This window comes from Capra hircus, chromosome 26 (genome assembly GCF_001704415.2).
Source record: "Capra hircus breed San Clemente chromosome 26, ASM170441v1, whole genome shotgun sequence".
In the NCBI taxonomy this organism is placed as follows: domain Eukaryota; kingdom Metazoa; phylum Chordata; class Mammalia; order Artiodactyla; family Bovidae; genus Capra; species Capra hircus.
In genome coordinates this window covers 36,658,152-36,676,648 of record NC_030833.1, presented here as the reverse complement: position 1 = coordinate 36,676,648, position 18,497 = coordinate 36,658,152, and the positions used below count along the sequence as shown (strand labels likewise).

General features: G+C 42.4%; 1 protein-coding gene across 4 annotated transcripts in view; it reads right to left on the bottom strand.

Moving 5' to 3' along the window:
* MYOF (myoferlin) overlaps positions 1 to 18,497 on the bottom strand; it is a 177,010-nt gene that overhangs the window by 87,332 nt on the left and 71,181 nt on the right. For all 4 annotated transcript variants that reach the window (XM_018041294.1, XM_018041295.1, XM_018041297.1 and 1 more), the window contains exons 7-16: positions 17,930 to 18,058; positions 13,110 to 13,172; positions 12,974 to 13,024; positions 11,795 to 11,825; positions 11,211 to 11,326; positions 10,461 to 10,587; positions 8,367 to 8,470; positions 5,518 to 5,586; positions 5,383 to 5,426; positions 2,853 to 2,935 (exon numbers count right to left, since the gene is read on the bottom strand). In XM_018041294.1, coding sequence (XP_017896783.1) covers positions 2,853 to 2,935; positions 5,383 to 5,426; positions 5,518 to 5,586; positions 8,367 to 8,470; positions 10,461 to 10,587; positions 11,211 to 11,326; positions 11,795 to 11,825; positions 12,974 to 13,024; positions 13,110 to 13,172; positions 17,930 to 18,058 — 817 coding nt within the window. The remainder of the gene's footprint in view (positions 1 to 2,852; positions 2,936 to 5,382; positions 5,427 to 5,517; positions 5,587 to 8,366; positions 8,471 to 10,460; positions 10,588 to 11,210; positions 11,327 to 11,794; positions 11,826 to 12,973; positions 13,025 to 13,109; positions 13,173 to 17,929; positions 18,059 to 18,497) is intronic.

The window sequence follows — 18,497 nt, the reverse complement described above, 5'->3', positions numbered from 1 at the left end:
GGAAAATCCCAAATCCAGACTCAAATCACATGACCCTTTTTTCATTTATACAAATATCACCACCAGTTAAATACAAAATGGCTCAAGACTGTGACACCCGGTAGCACAGCCACACAGGAAATAGCCCAGCCTCATCAGCCCCAAAGCAGTGAAGCATCTGAGCGCCAGCTTCCCACCATCAAAGGAGGCCTGGGGAAGTTACCAACATTCCATAGTTTTAATAAAGCATTTACGTGTCTCGTCTCTGACTTAGCTAGGACTAAGACCAGACAACCCAAGTTAATTTAGTAGAAGGCTGTGTAAACAAAGGCCTATAGTCGCCAATACGTTATCCTGTTTCTTTGCAGGGAATGGCTACTGCTCACTGTTACTCTGAGACCCTATCAGAGACTGTCTTGCAGGGCCTGCAGTGAAAGAAGGCCTCAGAGACAGAAGCTGGCACTGCTTGTAACAATTCATCTGTAGTTCTTCTGGATATTACCACCATATCACTAAGAAACATGTGTATTCTGTTATTTCTTGGATAATTATTTTTAGGTGATATTTAATGACTTCCTGCTAATGATAAGTGAGTTACAGTGATTTTTACACTTCCTCCCATAAGAGTTTATAGCATGATTTTAACCACTCTATTGGTTGCCTTTGACCAATAAATTCCATCTAATCTTTAACCAGTTTTTGTCTACCCAATAATTTAATCTAACATTTTAAAAAATTTTAATTGGAGGATAATTGCTTTATAATATTGTGTTAGTTTCTGCCATATATCAACAAGCATTGGCCATAAGTAAACACATGTCCCCTCCCTCCTGAACCTCCCTCCCCTCTCCTACCCCATCCCACTCCTCTAGGTTGTCACAGAGCACCAGGTTTGAGCTCCCTTCGTCTACAGAAAATTCCCACGGTCTATTTTACATATAGTAATGCATATGTTTCAATGTTTCTTTCAATTCATCCCTCCTTCTCTTTCTCCCACTGTGTCCACAAGTCTGCTCTCAATGTCTACATCTCCACTGCCGCTCTGTACATAGGTTCATCCGTACCACCTTTCTAGATTCCATACATATGCATTAATACATGATATTTTTCTCTTTCTGACTTACTTTACTCTGTATAATAGGCTCTAGGTTCATCCACCTCATTAGAACTGACTCGAATGTGTTCCTTTATACGGTTGAGTAATATTCCATTGTGTATATGCACCAGAGTTTCTTTATCCGCTCATCTGTCTAATCTAACCTTTATATCTGGATCCTTCACTTGATACGAAGTTAATAGCATGCCCACCCTCTCCAACCTTCCACTTCTTTTCACTTCTAAGCTCTATCTTCTGTACTTTTACATTGTAAGAGGTGATATTTACCTTCTCTTTAGAGCTTTGACTACAAGTTTAACAAAAATATTTTAGAAACAATTAATAGTGCTCACATTATAACAACCACATAAGTATTCTCTGCAGAGAAAAGAAGAATTGTAATTACGTTTCTTTTGTACAGGTCCAGCAACATGGTCCCCTATGCCACTTAGCAGACAATGCTTAGATGGACTCTCCGTCTCACCTTCTACCAGTTGCTTAAAATAATGCTATACCTGACTTTATATTTGGACTATTATCTTCTTGGTTCAACTCTTTATTTCTCTCAGAATTTCTAATGCCTTTTTCTTCTTCTTGAGAAAGAAAATCTATATCTTTTTCACCAAGTTTCTATTATATTTCAGATTCTTATTCATATTATCTATTGCTTGGCTTACAGTATCTTTTTAAAAAACCTACAATGCAGGAAACCTGGGTTCGATCCCTGGGTCAGGACGATCTCCTGGAGGAGAAGGGCATGGCAACTCATTCCAATATTCTTGCCTGGAGAATCCCCATGGACAGAGGAGTCTGGTGGGCTATAGTCCACGGGGTCGCAAAGAGCTGGATATGACTGAGTGACTAAGAACGTAAAGTCCTCTCTTAAACAAGATGAGGATGAGAGAAATCTTAAGTTTTCCAAAACAAAAATTTGCCTCAGATTTTCTCATTTTATTCAATGTGTTTAAGCAAGTGATAATTATAGGAATTTTTGTTATTTTTATTTTAGTAATGAACAATAAGCTGCTGATGATAGTAATGGGTTAACGCTAAATTTTTGTGACCATCTTAATTTATTCCTTCATTCCCTATTACAGTTTCACACATATGTACAGAACCAGAATAATATAGGCAATTAGTTCTCAATGCATAAAACAACAAAAAGAAAAGTACATTGGTTATCAATGCTTGTTAGCATAAAATGTATGAAAACAAAATACACAATATCTAGAGTGGAGATTACATGGTTCAAACGCCATCTGACCTCACTCCTGCCAAGGAAGTCTGTAGAGAAGGGAATGTTATTATATGTATGGGTAGACTGATGTCAATGCCACTTGAAAAAAAAAGGGGGGTGCTCTCTATATTGACACTCAAAAATCTGTAAAACACCTACTGGGAAAGTTTTTGGATTGAAGTAAGAAAGTTAAAATTTTTAAACTCAAATAACTGATGTCTTGTCTTGGTCACTCATTCGTGTCCGACTCTTTGTGACCCCATGGACTGCAGCCCGCCAGGCTCCTCTGTCCATAGGGACTCTCCAGGCAAGAATACTGGAATGGGTTGCCATTTCCTTCTGCACAAATAATTGATAGTTACCCAATTATTAATTACTAATCTATTCTGCTGATCACCATCAAAACATCACTGAAACGGTTTACTAAACTCATCACATTTGGCTTTTAAGAAACCAGCTCTGTTGCCGGGTGGCTACCCAGTTCATTCCCTCTCCAGAAGTTCTGCGCGCTGTCTCATTCCTGCTCCCTGTGTGACTCACCTTCCACTTCCCCACCAGAGGCAGCAATTTTAGAGAGGTGCAGGTACGTTGTTCCAACAACATCATTTTTGGTAAGACGGTCCCTGTGTTAAAAGAACAGTTTAAGACCTCCACCTATGAAGACAGATCTTTGTTTCAACAATAGATCTGGAAAAGACCCTAGATCTCAGAAATCACCCTGTCCAATGGGCCTCCAGCTTCACTGCACTTTAAAATCACTTGGAAACCCCCACTGCTCCCCTGGCCCCCACCCTGCACCACCTCTAATTTCCTATTGAAGCTTTTGACTCAATGAAAGCAGAGATGAAGAACAAGAGTTTGCATTTATAACAAGTATATATCCCAACTGATTCTTACACAGATGGCCCTCCAACAACCCTCTGAGAAATGCTAATCTAACCGGACAACTAATTTCAGCTGGAAACAGATTTTTACAGAGGCCCAGGAATTTGCCTACGGTCACATTCAATACTGTTGTCATGAAGTGAATGGGTCAGTTATAAGCAAATAACATGATGAGGGTAATAAAAATCTCACTACACAGAATAAGTGTTTGTATCTTATTTTATCATGTTCATACTGATTACTCTGATGGTTTAAAAATTACAACAGGCTTTTCTAAGGGTCCCTCATGGGGGAAAAAAATTCCCTTTCAATTCAATTCAATTCAATTCAAATATTTTTTGATTATCTACTGTGTGACTTCATTTGCTTGTCTCTAACCTAAATCTTATCTATGTTGTTAGGTAAGTTTGCTCACTGTAAGTACATACAACTTTGTTTATCTGTCTGTATCTTAAGAGAGTTCGTGAGCCTAACTCGTGAAGTGGTCTCTGGCTGGGCACACAGTGAGTGTAACAAACAGGTTTATATTAATAACATCTTTTGCTTAATTCCTTCTCTTTATTCCATCTAGTGTCATACTCACTCTGAAGTTTAGAACTCCACAGGAGGGAGGAAAGTTTGACTCAGTATTTTGAGGAAAGATTATACTATAGTATGTTATTATCTATTATAGCGATACTATGTAATATATATTATATGGTTTAATAAAATTAGGTTACAGAAAGTGACTAATTAACAACAGTATATATGAGGAAAAAAATTATTATTTGGGGGTTATTAAGCCACATGTGTGGAGCTTGCATCCTCTCAGTCCATCCAGAAGGGTCTAGACTACATTTCAAGAATCCTTAGCTTTCCCTCAGTTGTGCAAACACCTACAGGGTATATAACGAAGATCTGGATCCAAGGATTCCCTAGTTAAATAGGGTCTCTCTGCACATCTGAATCTACCACTGCTTTGGAGAGGGCCAACTAGATCAGGGGAAAACCCACATCTGCCGTGACCATGAGCGACTCTAGGATGACTCAGCCAGTGATCCTCCCACTGTGGCATCAGCAGGCCAGACTGGTCATCTGAGCTATATAGGGCCCAAACTCACACTCTGGAGAGTTCTGGAGGCCCCTGGAGCACCTTTGGGGTGTCAACTGAGGGTCCAAGTGACTTAAAACAAGCTCACACTCATTCGAAGGGACATTTTGTTCTCAGGCCCCCTAATGGACCTCCATGAAGTATGATGTGGTTACTGAACAAAATAAAGCCTTCTCTCCTCCTCCCAAAGTGTCCTGTTACCATAGTGCCAAGAGGGAACTAACATGGAAGTCAAATACATTTAGCCAAAGGAAAAATCAGGGCCAGACAGGTTGGAAACCCAACCGAGTCTCTGAGTGACTGTGGGCAAGTCACCTGACCTCTCTGAGCCTGAGTCTTCATCTGCAAAATGAACTAATAATAGTCTCCATTCCATAGGGGTCCTCTAAAGAGTAAATGGAATAGTCTAGGGAAGGCAAGAGGCACAGCACCTGCCACCAGTAGTGCTCAGAACACAGCGGCTAACATCATAATAAACACTGATGATGGTGGTGCTGGTCGTGATGATGCCAGCACCAGTGATGATGCTATTCATCTTTTCTACTCTCGAGGAGCTGAGGGCTGCCAGCTGAATGCCCCATCCAACTAGAATACACCCAAGAATAGCCTCATTATGGCTGATCATTGCTAGGATGTTGGTCTAGTATGAAGTCCATCAGAAACTTTCAACACATTTTCTTTGCATTCAGTCACATAGGAAGCTCTCTTCAATTTCCCTTCTAACAATGACAGAGAACAGCTCTCAATGTTTTGATTGATTCTTCCCTAGAAATAGTTTACTCCATTTCTGAAGTCTACTTTGGACAGCCTAATAGTATTTAAAGCCTTAATTTCTTATCTTGGGGTATATTCAGATCATTTTTCCTTCCTTTTGTTCATGAGCAGTTGAACCAAGATATCCAAAGCTTTTCTGCAACAGCTACTGTTATTATTTTTAAAGAAAACACCTGATTCCAGGAGCAGTGTACCACTTCTGTCTGGAAGAAAAGCAAATATCCTGAAAAGTAAGGGTTATACCATCTAAAGTAAAGTTTCTCCAAATCCAAATATTTATTTCTCCAATTTGCAATTAGACACACGTCTTTTTTAACTCACCAGTCATATATTGTCAGTTTTATTTTTTCACACACTGAAGGAAACTGTTAAAAGAGAAAAAAGGTAGTTATCTCAACTTATTCAGTAACCACTAGGGTATTCTTACTTTTTTTCTAAAAGAAAAGATAGCCAAACCTTGATCTGAAGATTAACGACTTGATTCCACTCGGGGTTTGCATTTTTCTCAATTATATTTGTGCAAACCTGTAAAATCATCAAAACAGAGTAGGTATTCAAATTTCTAATTGTGTAAAGTTTATAATATATGCATGGTGGATTATGATTCTGGCATACTCATGTTACAGACTTGGGCACTCAGTTGTGTCCGACTCTTTGCAACCCCATGGAATATAGTCCATAGAATTCTCCAGGCCAGAATACTGAAGTGGGTGCTGCCGCTAAGTCGCTTCAGTCATGTCCAACCCTGTGCGACCCCAGAGACGGCAGCCCACCAGGCTCCCCCATCCCTGGGATTCTCCAGGCAAGAACACTGGAGTGGATTGCCATTTCCTTCTCCAGTGCATGAAAGTGAAAAGTGAAAGTCAAGTTGCTCAGTCATGTCCGACTCTTCGTGACCCCATGGACTGCAGCCTACCAGGCTCCTCCGCCCATGGGATTTTCCAGGCAAGAGTACTGGAGTGGGGTGCCATTGCCTTCTCCGACTGAAGTGGGTAGCCATTCCCTTTTTCAGGGGATCTTCCCAACCCAGGAATCAAACCCAGGTCCCGCACACTGCAGACAGACTCTTTACCAGCTGAGCCACCAGGGAAGCCCATAGACTTGATAACTTCATTAAAGTTTTCTTAATAACAAATTGGCAAAATAGGACATGGATTTAGTATACTGATCTTTGCTTCTTCTGTGCACTAAGAGCTAGTTTCAAATTGCCAAATTTTAATATTGGATTAGGCTAATGATGCAAGAGTTGCTATTTAGTGAGCACTTGTTGTTAAGTTGTTAAGTGGTACCCAGCTCTTTTGCCACCCCACAGATTGTAGCCCACCAGGCTCCTCTGTCCATGGGATTTCCCAGCCAAGAAAACTGCAGTGGGTTGCTGTTTCCTTCTCCAGGGAATCTTCCCAACCCAGGGATCGAACCCAGGTCTCCTGCACTGGCAAGTGGACACTTGCTACCATACCGTCTGATACGCATCTCTTCACTAAAATGTCCAAACATATCTTTTGATCTTGCCCACCAGCCCTTCTCCCTGCTTCCCATACTAGCTGCTGTCTTTCCATTGTTGTTCGCAGGGGTGTTCAGATTTGAACCAGAGTCAGTCACAACCCCTCTCTTTCCTTCACGTGCCTCATCTAATCCATCAGAAAATGCTGACATCCCTATTTTCATCTGATCTTGCCCCAGATGCCTGTGGTTGGTTCCCATCTGGATCCCCACTTCCTCCCCTGCCTCCTCACTTTCATCTCATTCCCCGTGTAGCATCCTCAGTCAGTTCCCAGGCGTACTTAGAATACTAAGTCTTGATTCATCCTCTGGCTGATAAAGCCCTGCCTGCCCACCTCACCTCATCTCTCTGAGCTCATCTCTTGGTTTTGTCCCTTGCTTGCTCCACCCCAGCCATGTTGGCATTCATCCACTGTGAACGTATCTCCTCCCTGGGGTCTTTACATCTGCTCTTCCTTCTGCCTGGAAGCCCTCCCCTTGCCAATATCTCTGCATTTTCCAGGCCGCTGTTCAAATGTCACTTCCTCCAAGATATCCCACTTGAGAAACTAACTGGAAACCCCTCCAAACACCCTGCACCCGTCACTTCTTGTCCTGCTTTATTTTCTGCTTAGTACTCAGCACTAACTGAAATTACGTAACTTATTTGCTTGCTTATTGTTGTCCCTTCTATCACGAAGTAAGCTCCATGAGAGTAAAGACTGTTCCACTCACTTCTTTATCTCCAACGTGAGGGACAGTATCTGATACTTAGCAGGCTCCCGCTGTTTACTTCCTGAATTAATTAACTCCTTCAACAATCCTACAAGATTATCCTTATCCTCATATGTAATTCAGGAAATTGAGACTCAGAGGTTAAAGAATTTGACTTCACTTGCTATGGAGTGAGGTGAAGTCTGAATTTAAATCTGGCCTCGTTTAGCTCCAGAACTGAGACTTTTTCTGCCATCTCCCACTGACTCTCCTGGGACATAGCCCTGTGTGTGTGTTGCCAAACCTCACTTTCACATACACATGGTGAAATATGTAGTAGATGCTACTTCCTCATGCCTAGAACTGACTGTGGTACACTGTTATTCTACTATGGAATCCCGCTCTACAATCTTTGACCATCTTTGTAGGTAAAAGTGGTAGTTACAGGGGTTCTTACACCAAGAGTCCCTCAGCTCTCATCAGAGGACTGAGATGGGTTCCCTTGCCAGACTCTCCAGTTTCTGCAGCTCATTGGAACATGGCAGTGGAGGGTGGGGTGGGTAACATGATAGAAACGGGCACCTGGGTAGTGGAGGCTCTCCTCTACACAGCGGTCCCTAATATTTTTGGCATGAGGGACCAGTTTTGTAAAAGACAATTTTTCCCATGGACGGGGGATGGAAATGGCTTCAGGATGATTCAAGTGCATTACATTTATTGTGCACTTTTTTCTATTGTTATTACATCAGCTCCACTTCAGATCGCCAGGCATTAGATTTCAGAGGGTGGGAACTCCTGCCACATTGACCAGGGATCACTGTTGCTGGTTAGGGACTTTGCCTACGAGTAAGATAACGCTGGGGCCTGGGAATCGTTTCTACTCTTACAAAAGACCACATCTTTCTAATCTGAGTCCGGCATACTTTCCACTCCAAAATAAACCTCTAAGATGTCTGACATGTTCAGAGTCTGATAATCTGTGTTCCTGCACAGTGCCCAGCTCATCAGGGGGCTACTTAAAAAAGAATAAGCAGGAAATCAGCCCAAGGAAAGCACACTGATTTAAATACATGTTTCTAGAGGTATCTACATTGAGATCAAATACAAACCTTTTTTCCGGCAAAGGAAACTTCTACAAAAGGGTCCACTAGGTTCTTCTTATCAGCGATGCCTCCAAATATTTCCTTTACTGTCTGTGAGAAGGCATCATCCACTGGAAAGAACACATCACAGAAGAAATCAAATCTGATTCTCTTAAGAGAACAGAAATCACTCAGCAAAATTAAAAATTGTCTCCTGTATGGAAAAACCATTGCAACGAGAATCATTCTGAAAAGTGGCAAGTACCAGTGGGACTGGATTGCAGAAATCCTTTGTCTTAGTTGAAAGAAAAAACACGTTCTCCCCACAAAATTTAAAAATTAACGGGAGCATCTCAGAAAAAAAAAAATCAATAAATTACTATGTTGAGAATCAATCACTTATTGAGGAAACCAATAGAATAAACAAGTCCATCCAAACAGGGTAATTAAAAAACTGAGGCCTAGCTGTGATTTGGAAAATGTTCTTTAGGTCAACATATAGGCCTCATCTTTTCTTGAGTAACTCCAGGAAATTTGGCATAATCATAACATGTTTAATTCCCTACAAACAACAGATCTCTGTTTCAACAAACTTAGAAGTGAATAGATCTTGCACCGTTGGTGGGAATGTAAATTGATACAGCCACTATGGAGAAGAGTAAGAAAGTTGCTTATAAAACTAAAAACAGAACTACCATATGACCCAGCAATCCTACTACTGGGCACATACCCTGAAGAAAACCAAAATTCAAAAAGATACATGTACCCCAAAGTTCACTGCAGCGCTGTTTACAATAGCCAGGACATGGAAGCACCCTAGATGTCCACTGACAGATGAATGGATAAAGAAGATGTGCTACATACATACAATGGAATATTACTCAGCCATAAAAGGAAAGAAACTGGCTCATTTGTAGTGATGTGGATGAACCTAGTGTCTGTCAGAGTGAAGTAAGTCAGAAGAAGAAAAACAATTATATTAACACATACATATGGAATCTAGAAAAATGATACTGATAAACCCATTTGCAGGGCAGGACTAGAGATGCAGACGTAGAGAATGGACTTGCGGACACAGCAGAGGAAGGGGAGAGTGGGTCAGAGAATAGCATTGATGTGCATATACTAACTACCACATGTAAGATAGCTAGTGGGAAGCTGCTGTATGGCACAGGGAACTCAGCTCAGTGCCCTGTGATGACCTAGAGGGGTGGGGTGGGGGTGGGAGGGAGGCACAAGAGGCAGGGGATATATGTATACAGACAACTGATTCACTTTGTTATACGGCAGAAACTAACATGACATTGTAAAGTAATTATACTCCAATTTTAAAAAGTGAACAGAGTTCAGTTGAACAGGCCCAGTAGGTATTATAATGTGAGGTTCAATTTATTTACTTCATTTAAGATATTTCCGAGGGAAAGATGGTCTGGGGAGTCATTAGAGGGGAGGGGTTCCTGGAAAAGTAGCAAACCCTGAAGAGCTCCATGGCCTGTACAGTGGTGGTGCCTCCTGAGGATGGGGAGAGGGTGCTATGTCCCAGGGCCCAGCAGGAAGCAGGCACACCAGGCAAGGCAGAGAGGATGCCAGGTCCTTAGCAAGGACAGGCGAGCACCTACATTAGCCTCTATGAATGGAATCGCTCTAAGTAATTCTCTTAAATGCACCCAATCTCCTAATACAATAGTGACAGACTTCTAGTTATTGGCACTTACAACTTTGGCCCAGCCATTTTTAATACTCTGATAGCAAATACATTTATCTGTTTATAGAACTTCAGTTTCATTTGGGATGAAAGGAGTTGGCAACGCTGACCGCTGACCTCTGTTTGGAATCCTTTAGAATAAGGGGGAGGTGTGGAACCCAGTAGAGAGAAAGAGCAGAGATGAATGGGTCAAAGGCTCCATAAGGGCCATGGGTCAGGGAGCAACAGGCTGCCCCATGAATCTGCTTAGGTAGTTTTCAATAGGGCCAGAATGAATGAAAATAACTCTACGAAGGCCTTTAAGGAGGAAGACATATGGCAGGGAGCACCGACACTATTTGGAGTATGATTACTTTTATCACATGTAATCATGCAGGCAACTGACAATCCTGGGGCTGGATTAAATCAATACATACTCTGGGGGATGTCCTCCGCTCTGTAGATCTTCAGCAGGAAGGTCACCCACCGCAGGGCAATGCCAGCAGGGAGTAACAAGTTACTTTCCACGTCATCACTGTCATTATCACGATCTTGTTTCTCAGGCTATCGGGGACACACAGTGGCAAATTATACACATAGGAAAGCAGCACTTCAAGAGGCCAAATTCGTGCTTGTTAAAATAAAGCCAATCATAACTGTTTACATTAGGATTTCCTGTGTTTTGAGCTTAAGAGTTTAGCATCAATTCAACCTCAAAACTGCCCTACAAAATCAATGCTCATGTTTCTTTGACCAATACACTACAAGAAAATAATGTGTCCTTTTTAACCTTCTAAGCACTAAATAGAGAGACAGTTACTGAAGCTCTTTTACTTTCTTTCTGGCTACTGGCTTGCTGCCCAGTTTTCTAGAATAACAACTGTCCTCTTAGGTAGCAATGCCTCATTCTGCAATGGAGCCAGGTTCTGTAGATGCAGTGATGTGGGGAACTCTTAAAAACACGCATATCTTTACTGAATGAAAGACCTGCTCACAGACACAAGGAAGGAGCTAAGTGAGCTGGAATAATAATTCTGTTGTGAAGAAAATAAAAATTCCAGAAAGTTGGAGGAATTGGAGGATTGGGGTTGTTGACTGGAAGCTCTGCTCCTTTTCACAATGACTGGTGCCCACTTGCTTAACTCTGGGTCCTTTTAAATGTAGAGGACTGAGAATTTGGAGCTTACAGGAGGCTCGTCTCCAGTTCCCAGGACAAACATGCTGACTTTCATGTAGCCTTTAGCACCCGAGCTGGCATCTTCAGGGTCATTGAGGAGAAGCCATTTCCTCATGACAGCGTGACCTAAAATAAAGAATGCGTATAAGGACAGGAATACTACAGAGAAGCTGACAGGTCCGTGATTCCATCTGCAGTAAGATAACCATGTGTTTCCTCCAGTGTGTCTTCAGGACGGGCCATACTCCCCAGATGAAGCTCCATTCTAATGCTCTCTCCTTCACACTGACTCTCCACCCACATCCTGCCCTGGGGTGACTGAACAAGACTCTCTAAGCTCTAGTCACTGATTCTATAATTTGATTTTGATAAGGTTAAAGTAGCCTCACAGAACAGAGAAATTATCTATTTGTTTCTATTAGGATGACTGCCATTAGATTATAAAAAAGACACCCATACTAAACTGCTATCATAATTCCCACTGGGTATAGCCTTTCCTTTTCTCAGTCAAGAAAAACATCATTTTTTATTCTTTGATCCCTCAAATTTTCTTGATTCCCAGAGTCTTCAAGTTCATGGGAAAACGTTACTTACCAGGTTCATCATAAACAAATCCAACATCGATCTGGGAAAAAATAATGTAAAATAGTTCAAACATTACAATCTGCTCAGTCACTGCTAGAATCTATCATTATTATTACACTTAAAAAAATAAGGCTTTTAACTAGACAGCTTGCTTTAAGACCCACCATTTCCATCTTACTGTCTCTGTATATCCGATGCCTCCTCTGAGGTGTGACACACAGAAGGCTCGCGATGCATCATTTTGAATGAATGGGCTAGTCTCACAGCTGGAGGAGACACAGTGACCAGTGTGGCCTGGTTTGCGTGGGACTTTCCAGTAGCACAGAAGTCTCACATTCTGAGGAAACCCTCAGAGCCAAGCAAACCTGGGCCACGGTCACCATATGGGATGACTTATTAAGTATTCCTCCACCTTTTCCTCCAGTTAATTCTAATACTAATAGACCCTTTGATTGGGCACTCCAATGCACCAAGAGCTAGGTGCTTTATATATTGTATCTCACCTCATTTTCACAATAATCCCATCTTACAGATGAAGAAAGTAAGCACCAGAGAGGTTTACAAGTGGCTAGTTAATGGCAGAATATGAACTGACCCAAATCGTCTTCTAAGACTTGCTTCAAGAAGCAGCCCATTCCATGTGGAATCGCTAAGAAGGCACAACAAGTCTTTATCAGTAAGTCCAGCGTGAACTGCTTGGAAAAGCACCTTGATTCTCTTCCCTGGTTTGGCTTGCCTGTCATACACCAGATTTATAATAACTGACTCAGTAGATAGAACTCTGGGCTACTGGCAAGTGGAGCGGGGTAATGGGCTTCTTGCCACAGGCAAGTACTCTTCCCTCTGTAGCAGTACACTGGGCTTCCAGCCACAACAGGAACTCTGTGATGGGCCCTGGTATGGCAGCTCCCAGGCATCTTGCCCTCGGACTAAGTCCGGGAATAAGTGCTAAGTGCTAAGTGCTATACTTTGGAAGTTGACTAGACTCCAGCCAGAGGACACTCAACTGGCTTCCTGACCCCACAGCATTTGTGTCCGGCTTTCAGCAATAATCATGGCATCAATGCCTTACATATAACCTTATGAATGTCACCAAGATGGGTACCCTGAATCCTGGCCAGGAACCAGATTCCTCATCAAGTGCCCATTTTTGACCCAAGTTGAATGAAACAGACAGTGGACACCCACCTTAAACTCCCCCATCAGAGAATCTGCCCGCAGAGAATGCGAATTGTAAACCTGGAAGAAAGGAGAGTGGTGAGAAGATCACCAGCTTCACCTGGCAGCTAGTGAGCACTACCCTCCTACTCCGTGGCCCCCTTACCCGAATGCTGATGATCTCATCCATCAGTTCAGAAGGAGTCAGGTGGACATTGTAGAAAAATAACTGTTGGAACAAAAAGGGAAAACGTTTGAATCTCAACAGGGATGGATTAAGGTTTAGTGGGATCTGGCGCTAAAATTTGAGGGGCCTTCCTAAAAAATATACAAGACACAACCTCAAATTAGGTGTGACTGTGTGAACCTACTGCAGGATCTCGGAAAAGGCTCTGAAGCTTAAGCATCATGAGCTTCAAGGTAAACTATATATCAGAAAAAGGGTTAAGTAACAATTGTGCATAGCGTTTATTTAACTAAATAGAATTGTTCATTTGGTACCAGATATCTAGTAGGTAGGGCTTCCCAGGTGGTGCTAGTGGTGAAGAACCTGCCTGCCAATGCAGGAGACATAAGAGACGTGGGTATGATCCCTGGGTCGGGAAGATCCCCTGGAGGAGGGCATGGCAACCCACTCCAGTATTCTTGCCTGGAGAATCCCATGGACAGAGGAGCCTGGAGGGCTATAGGACATAGGGTCACACAGAATTGGAAATGACTGAAGTGATTTAGCCTCTAGTAGCTAACTGAAGATCAAGGTTATTTCATGTGCTTAGGGCTTGCATGATCTGGAGAGGTGAGGTTAATTTTCTTCCATTTTTAGTGCTATTATCTGGAAAAAGCAAGAGTTCCAGAAAAACATCTATTTCTGCTTTATTGACTATGCCAAAACCTTTGACTGTGTGGATCACAATAAACTGTGGAAAATTCTGAAAGAGATGGGAAATACCAGACCACCTAACCTGCCTCTTGAGAAATCTGTATGCAGGTCAGGAAGCAACAGTTAGAACTGGACATGGAACAACAGACTGGTTCCAAATAGGAAAAGGAGTACGTCAAGGCTGTATATTGTCACCCTGCTTATTTAAATTCTATGCAGAGTACATCACGAGAAACGCTGGACTAGAAGAAACACAAGCTGGAATCAAGATTGCCGGGAGAAATATCAATAACCTCAGATATGCAGATGACACCACCCTTATGGCAGAAAGTGAAGAGGAACTCAAAAGCCTCCTGATGAAAGTGAAAGAGGAGAGTGCAAAAGTTGGCTTAAAGCTCAACATTCAGAAAACGAAGATCATGGCATCCGGTCCCATCACTTCACGGGAAATAGATGGGGAAACAGTGGAAACAGTGTCAAACTTTATTTTGGGGGGCTCCAAAATCACTGCAGATGGTGACTGCAGCCATGAAATTAAAAGACGCTTACTCCTTGGAAGTAAAGTTATGACCAACCTAGAGAGCATATTGAAAAGCAGAGACATTACTTTGCCGACTAAGGTCCGTCTAGTCAAGGCTATGGTTTTTCCGTGGTCATGTATAGATGTGAGAGTTGGACTGTGAAGAAGGCAGGTGCCGAAGAATTGATGCTTTTGAACTGTGTTGTTGGAGAAGACTCTTGAGAGTCCCTTGGACTACAAGGAGATCCAACCAGTCCATTCTGAAGGAGATCAACCCTGGGATTTCTTTGGAAGGAATGATGTTAAAGCTGAAGCTCCAGTACTTTGGCCACCTCATGCGAAGAGTTGACTCATTGGAAAAGACTCTGATGCTGGGAGGCATTGGGGGCAGGAGGAGAAGGGGACGACTGAGGATGAGATGGCTGAATGGCATCACGGACTCGATGGACGAGAGTCTGAGTGAATTCCAGGAGATGGTGATGGACAGGGAGGCCTGGCGTGCTGCGATTCACGGGGTCGCAAAGAGTCGGACACGACTGAGCGACTGAACTGAACTGAATGTTGCCCTTTCTAACAAAATACTTGTAAAGCCAACTCTACTCATTAGATACTGTTAGTGCCTTAGTAGAGTCAGTATGGACCACATTTTAACTCGTTGTAACAGTTAAGTTTAAGAAGGTTGACTCTTGGAAGATGAAAATTGGGTATGTAGAGGTTTTACCATAAAGTCAAAGTTTTATGTGCCAATAGACTTTAATCCTAAGAGAGAAAGACAGAGCATTTATTCAAACTGAGACTTTTTTCTCCTACATTTTCCTTAGAAATATTTAAAATTTATTTTAAATAAAAATGAAATGTAAAAAAATGAAAGAATCATTGCTATAATTTTGGGACACTGGCTTTTGGCTTTATCACTCTCTTTTTTGAACTGAACTATCTGGAAGAAGGTTCTAGATAATGCAATACTTCACTCCTTAAAAGTACATTTGTGTATGGCTGAGTCCCTTTGCTGTTCACCTGAAACTATCACAACATTATTAATTGGCTATACCCCAATATAAAATAAAAAGTTCAAAAGAAAAAAAATTTAAATAAATAAATAAAAGCAATCACCAGTGGCAGGGGAGGGGATTATTTCCCAAAAGTAAAAACAATAAAAGATTATTTTCAAAAAGTAAAAAAATTGGCACTCATCTCTGAAGAGCAAGAACATCTTTTTATATAATGGACCAAGGAGACCAAACCAGTCAATCCTAAAGGAAATCAACCCTGAATATTCATTGGAAGGATAATGCTGAAACTGAAGCTCCAATACTTTGGCCACCTGACTCACTGGAAATGAGCTGACTCACTGGAAATGACCCTGAAGCTGGGAAAGACTGAAGGCAAAAGGAGAAGGGGACAACAGAGGATGAGGACAGAGGATGAGATGGTTAGATAGCATCTCTGATTCAATAGACATGAATTTGAGCAAACTCCAAGAGACAGGAAAGGACAGGCATGCTGCAGTCCATGGGGTCACAAAGAGTCAGACACAACTTAGTGACTGAACAGCAGCAACATTATTATCACACCCCAAAAATTTAACATGTAACAGTCAATTTTCAAATTCTTACACTTGTTCTGAAAAAAATTTTTAGCTTTTTTTTAAAATCTAGGATTCATTCGAGGATCTGACATTGTATGTGGTTGTTGTATCTCCCAAGTTTCCTTTTATCTAGAACGGTACCCCTCGCTTATTTTTGTTGTTTATTTCTATCAAGACCAGTTGCTTTGCAGAATATCTTATGATTTAGATTCAAGTTGACCACTGGACAAGAAATAACACAAGTGATGCCGATTACTTCCATTATATCACATCAGGACACACATGTCCATTTGTCCCTTGGTGATACCAAGTTGAATCACTTGGTTAAAAATGTGTATGTAAACTAGGGATTTTTTCGTAAAATCTTTTTATTGATTTATGAATTGGTCTGTTTAGAAGCTCAGTTATTTGATTCTTCCCTTTAGCTGAGAAATCTAATTTCAAAAGCATTCATTAAAATGGTAAGCTCTGAGGTGGACTTCCTATAGAGTAGTTGAGTAAGCGTCCCGCATTAAATGTAGGGTAAGGGAGTTAGAGAAGGCGAGGTTCGGAAAAAGAAAGAGACCGGCGCTTTACAGGAACAGATCACCTTTAATGAGGAGAGAAGGGGCAGCAGTCAGATTAGTGAGCTGCTGCACTAATCCAAGAAAAGAGTAAGTATATATGTGGAAATGTACTGTCTTAAGGGGGCCTGTTCTTCTCCAAGGTTGTTTGGAGTAGTTATCTCTTAAACACCTGGGGCAAGGAATTCTGGAGATAGGCCAGAGGCTGGACCGGCTGGGAGCTGGGCATAATAACCTTAATGGCCATTTTTTCTCTGCGGGTGAGAGAGTTCTTTGTTTTCTTAGAATGGTGGGGAGGACTGGGAGGGGAGTTTTAACTCCAGGCTACTTTGAGATGTGTAAATTTCCTTCAATAAACACTTGGATGGGTCCTACGCTCTAGGCATCAAGAATCCCATATTTTGTCCTTCCTGCAATCCTGTCTTGTCCCCCAAGATGACATTCACCCAGCCTTCCCTGAAGTCCACTTCCAGCGCCCTGTCTCTAAATGCACCCACCTCTCATGTTAGCTTTGACACTACCTGCCTGCTGGTGTCTGTGATTCATCTAAGGAGAAGCCCGAAGTGAGAAGAAAATGGAGCCTCTGAAAAGCTGGGGGCGCCAAGTTGAACATAGGGAAACAACCAGGAGCACCACACAGAAAAAAACCCGTTCCTTTTGTGAACAGAGAAAAAAAGAACCAGCACCAGGGCTGGGATTACAAAATGTTGGGAACTAAGAGGAACTGTGAGAGGAAGCTGTGGTAGGAAATGCCTGGCCTCAGAGATCACAGCATGAGGCCCCAGGAATCTCAGAAATGTGGCTCCTCGGCAGAGTAAGGCTGGCATGTGAAAAATTCCCCAAATTTATCATTTCTCTTCACAGTCCTAAATGTGGAATTTCATGGCATTGAAGACAACTGTCAAGGTATTCAGCATTTTTGAAGAGTGTTGCAGAAGAGGTCATCAGAACAGGCTATAATCTCATTATGGGGGAAAAAACCCTTTCTGCTCATAATTGCTTCTTCTAACCTGTGTTGTTTTTATAGTCAAGTAGGTTTTGACACCTTTATAAAGTTGGGTTACTTAAGTCACATGGAGTCACCCCTCAGAGACATTTGCTAAGTAAAAAGCACAAAGGCAGGTCCTAAGCATTCTGTGTGGACCATGGTAAGAGGCGCAAAGACCCATTTGGAAGGGCTTCCTCCAGAAGTTGTTGTAAACCCATCAGAAAGACACCGGGCTTCTCTGAGAACCAATAATGAAGCAGGCCATGTGATTCCAAGACCCCAGGGGTTCTTAGCACAGAATGTTTAAGGCTGGAACTTTGTCCTCTGTGTACAGTTGAGTCTGCATAGGTGGTCCTCTCCTACTTGGGACTGTAGAGAAGTGGGTGGAAGCTGAGAAGGCACACGTAAATAAAACAGACACACAAGGACATGCATTTGCCCGTTTACCTCATCAAAAAATGGATTGTTCCCTCGCTTGATTCTCGTTCGGTGTGTCTGGCCACAGACGTGGACTTTGACCACAGGCTTGATGTTGTTGCCACTTAACTGCCGGCCCTCGATCACTCGGACCCGGATCTGCAAGTACAGAAGGGGAGTCGTCACTGAACCTTTCCCAGCACGACGTGTAAGAGAATCCACAGGTGTCACCTTGGCTCATTCACCCGTAAGGACCACTGAAACCAGGCCAGCGCAGCTTTGCAATGTACTGGTGCTCAAGGAGCATCCACCTGCGCCCATTCTCGTGACGGGAACTGGGGTCAGGCTGCCAAAACCAAGAGCAGTCATGGGCTTGCAGTAGTCTAGAACTGGCCTGGGAAAGCGAAGGGCAGGGTGCAGGCTGCTGCCCAGAGTCAGACTCCTACCTGGTCTTCCTGATCCCTGGGAAGGTACTAAGGTACTAACACCCTCCATGGCTATCTCCCAAGGAAGCAGCCAGAGCTGTGAGAAAACACAGTACCTGTGCTTCCTCTCCTTGATTAGCTCTTGGGCTTCCCTGGCGGCTCAGATGGGAGAG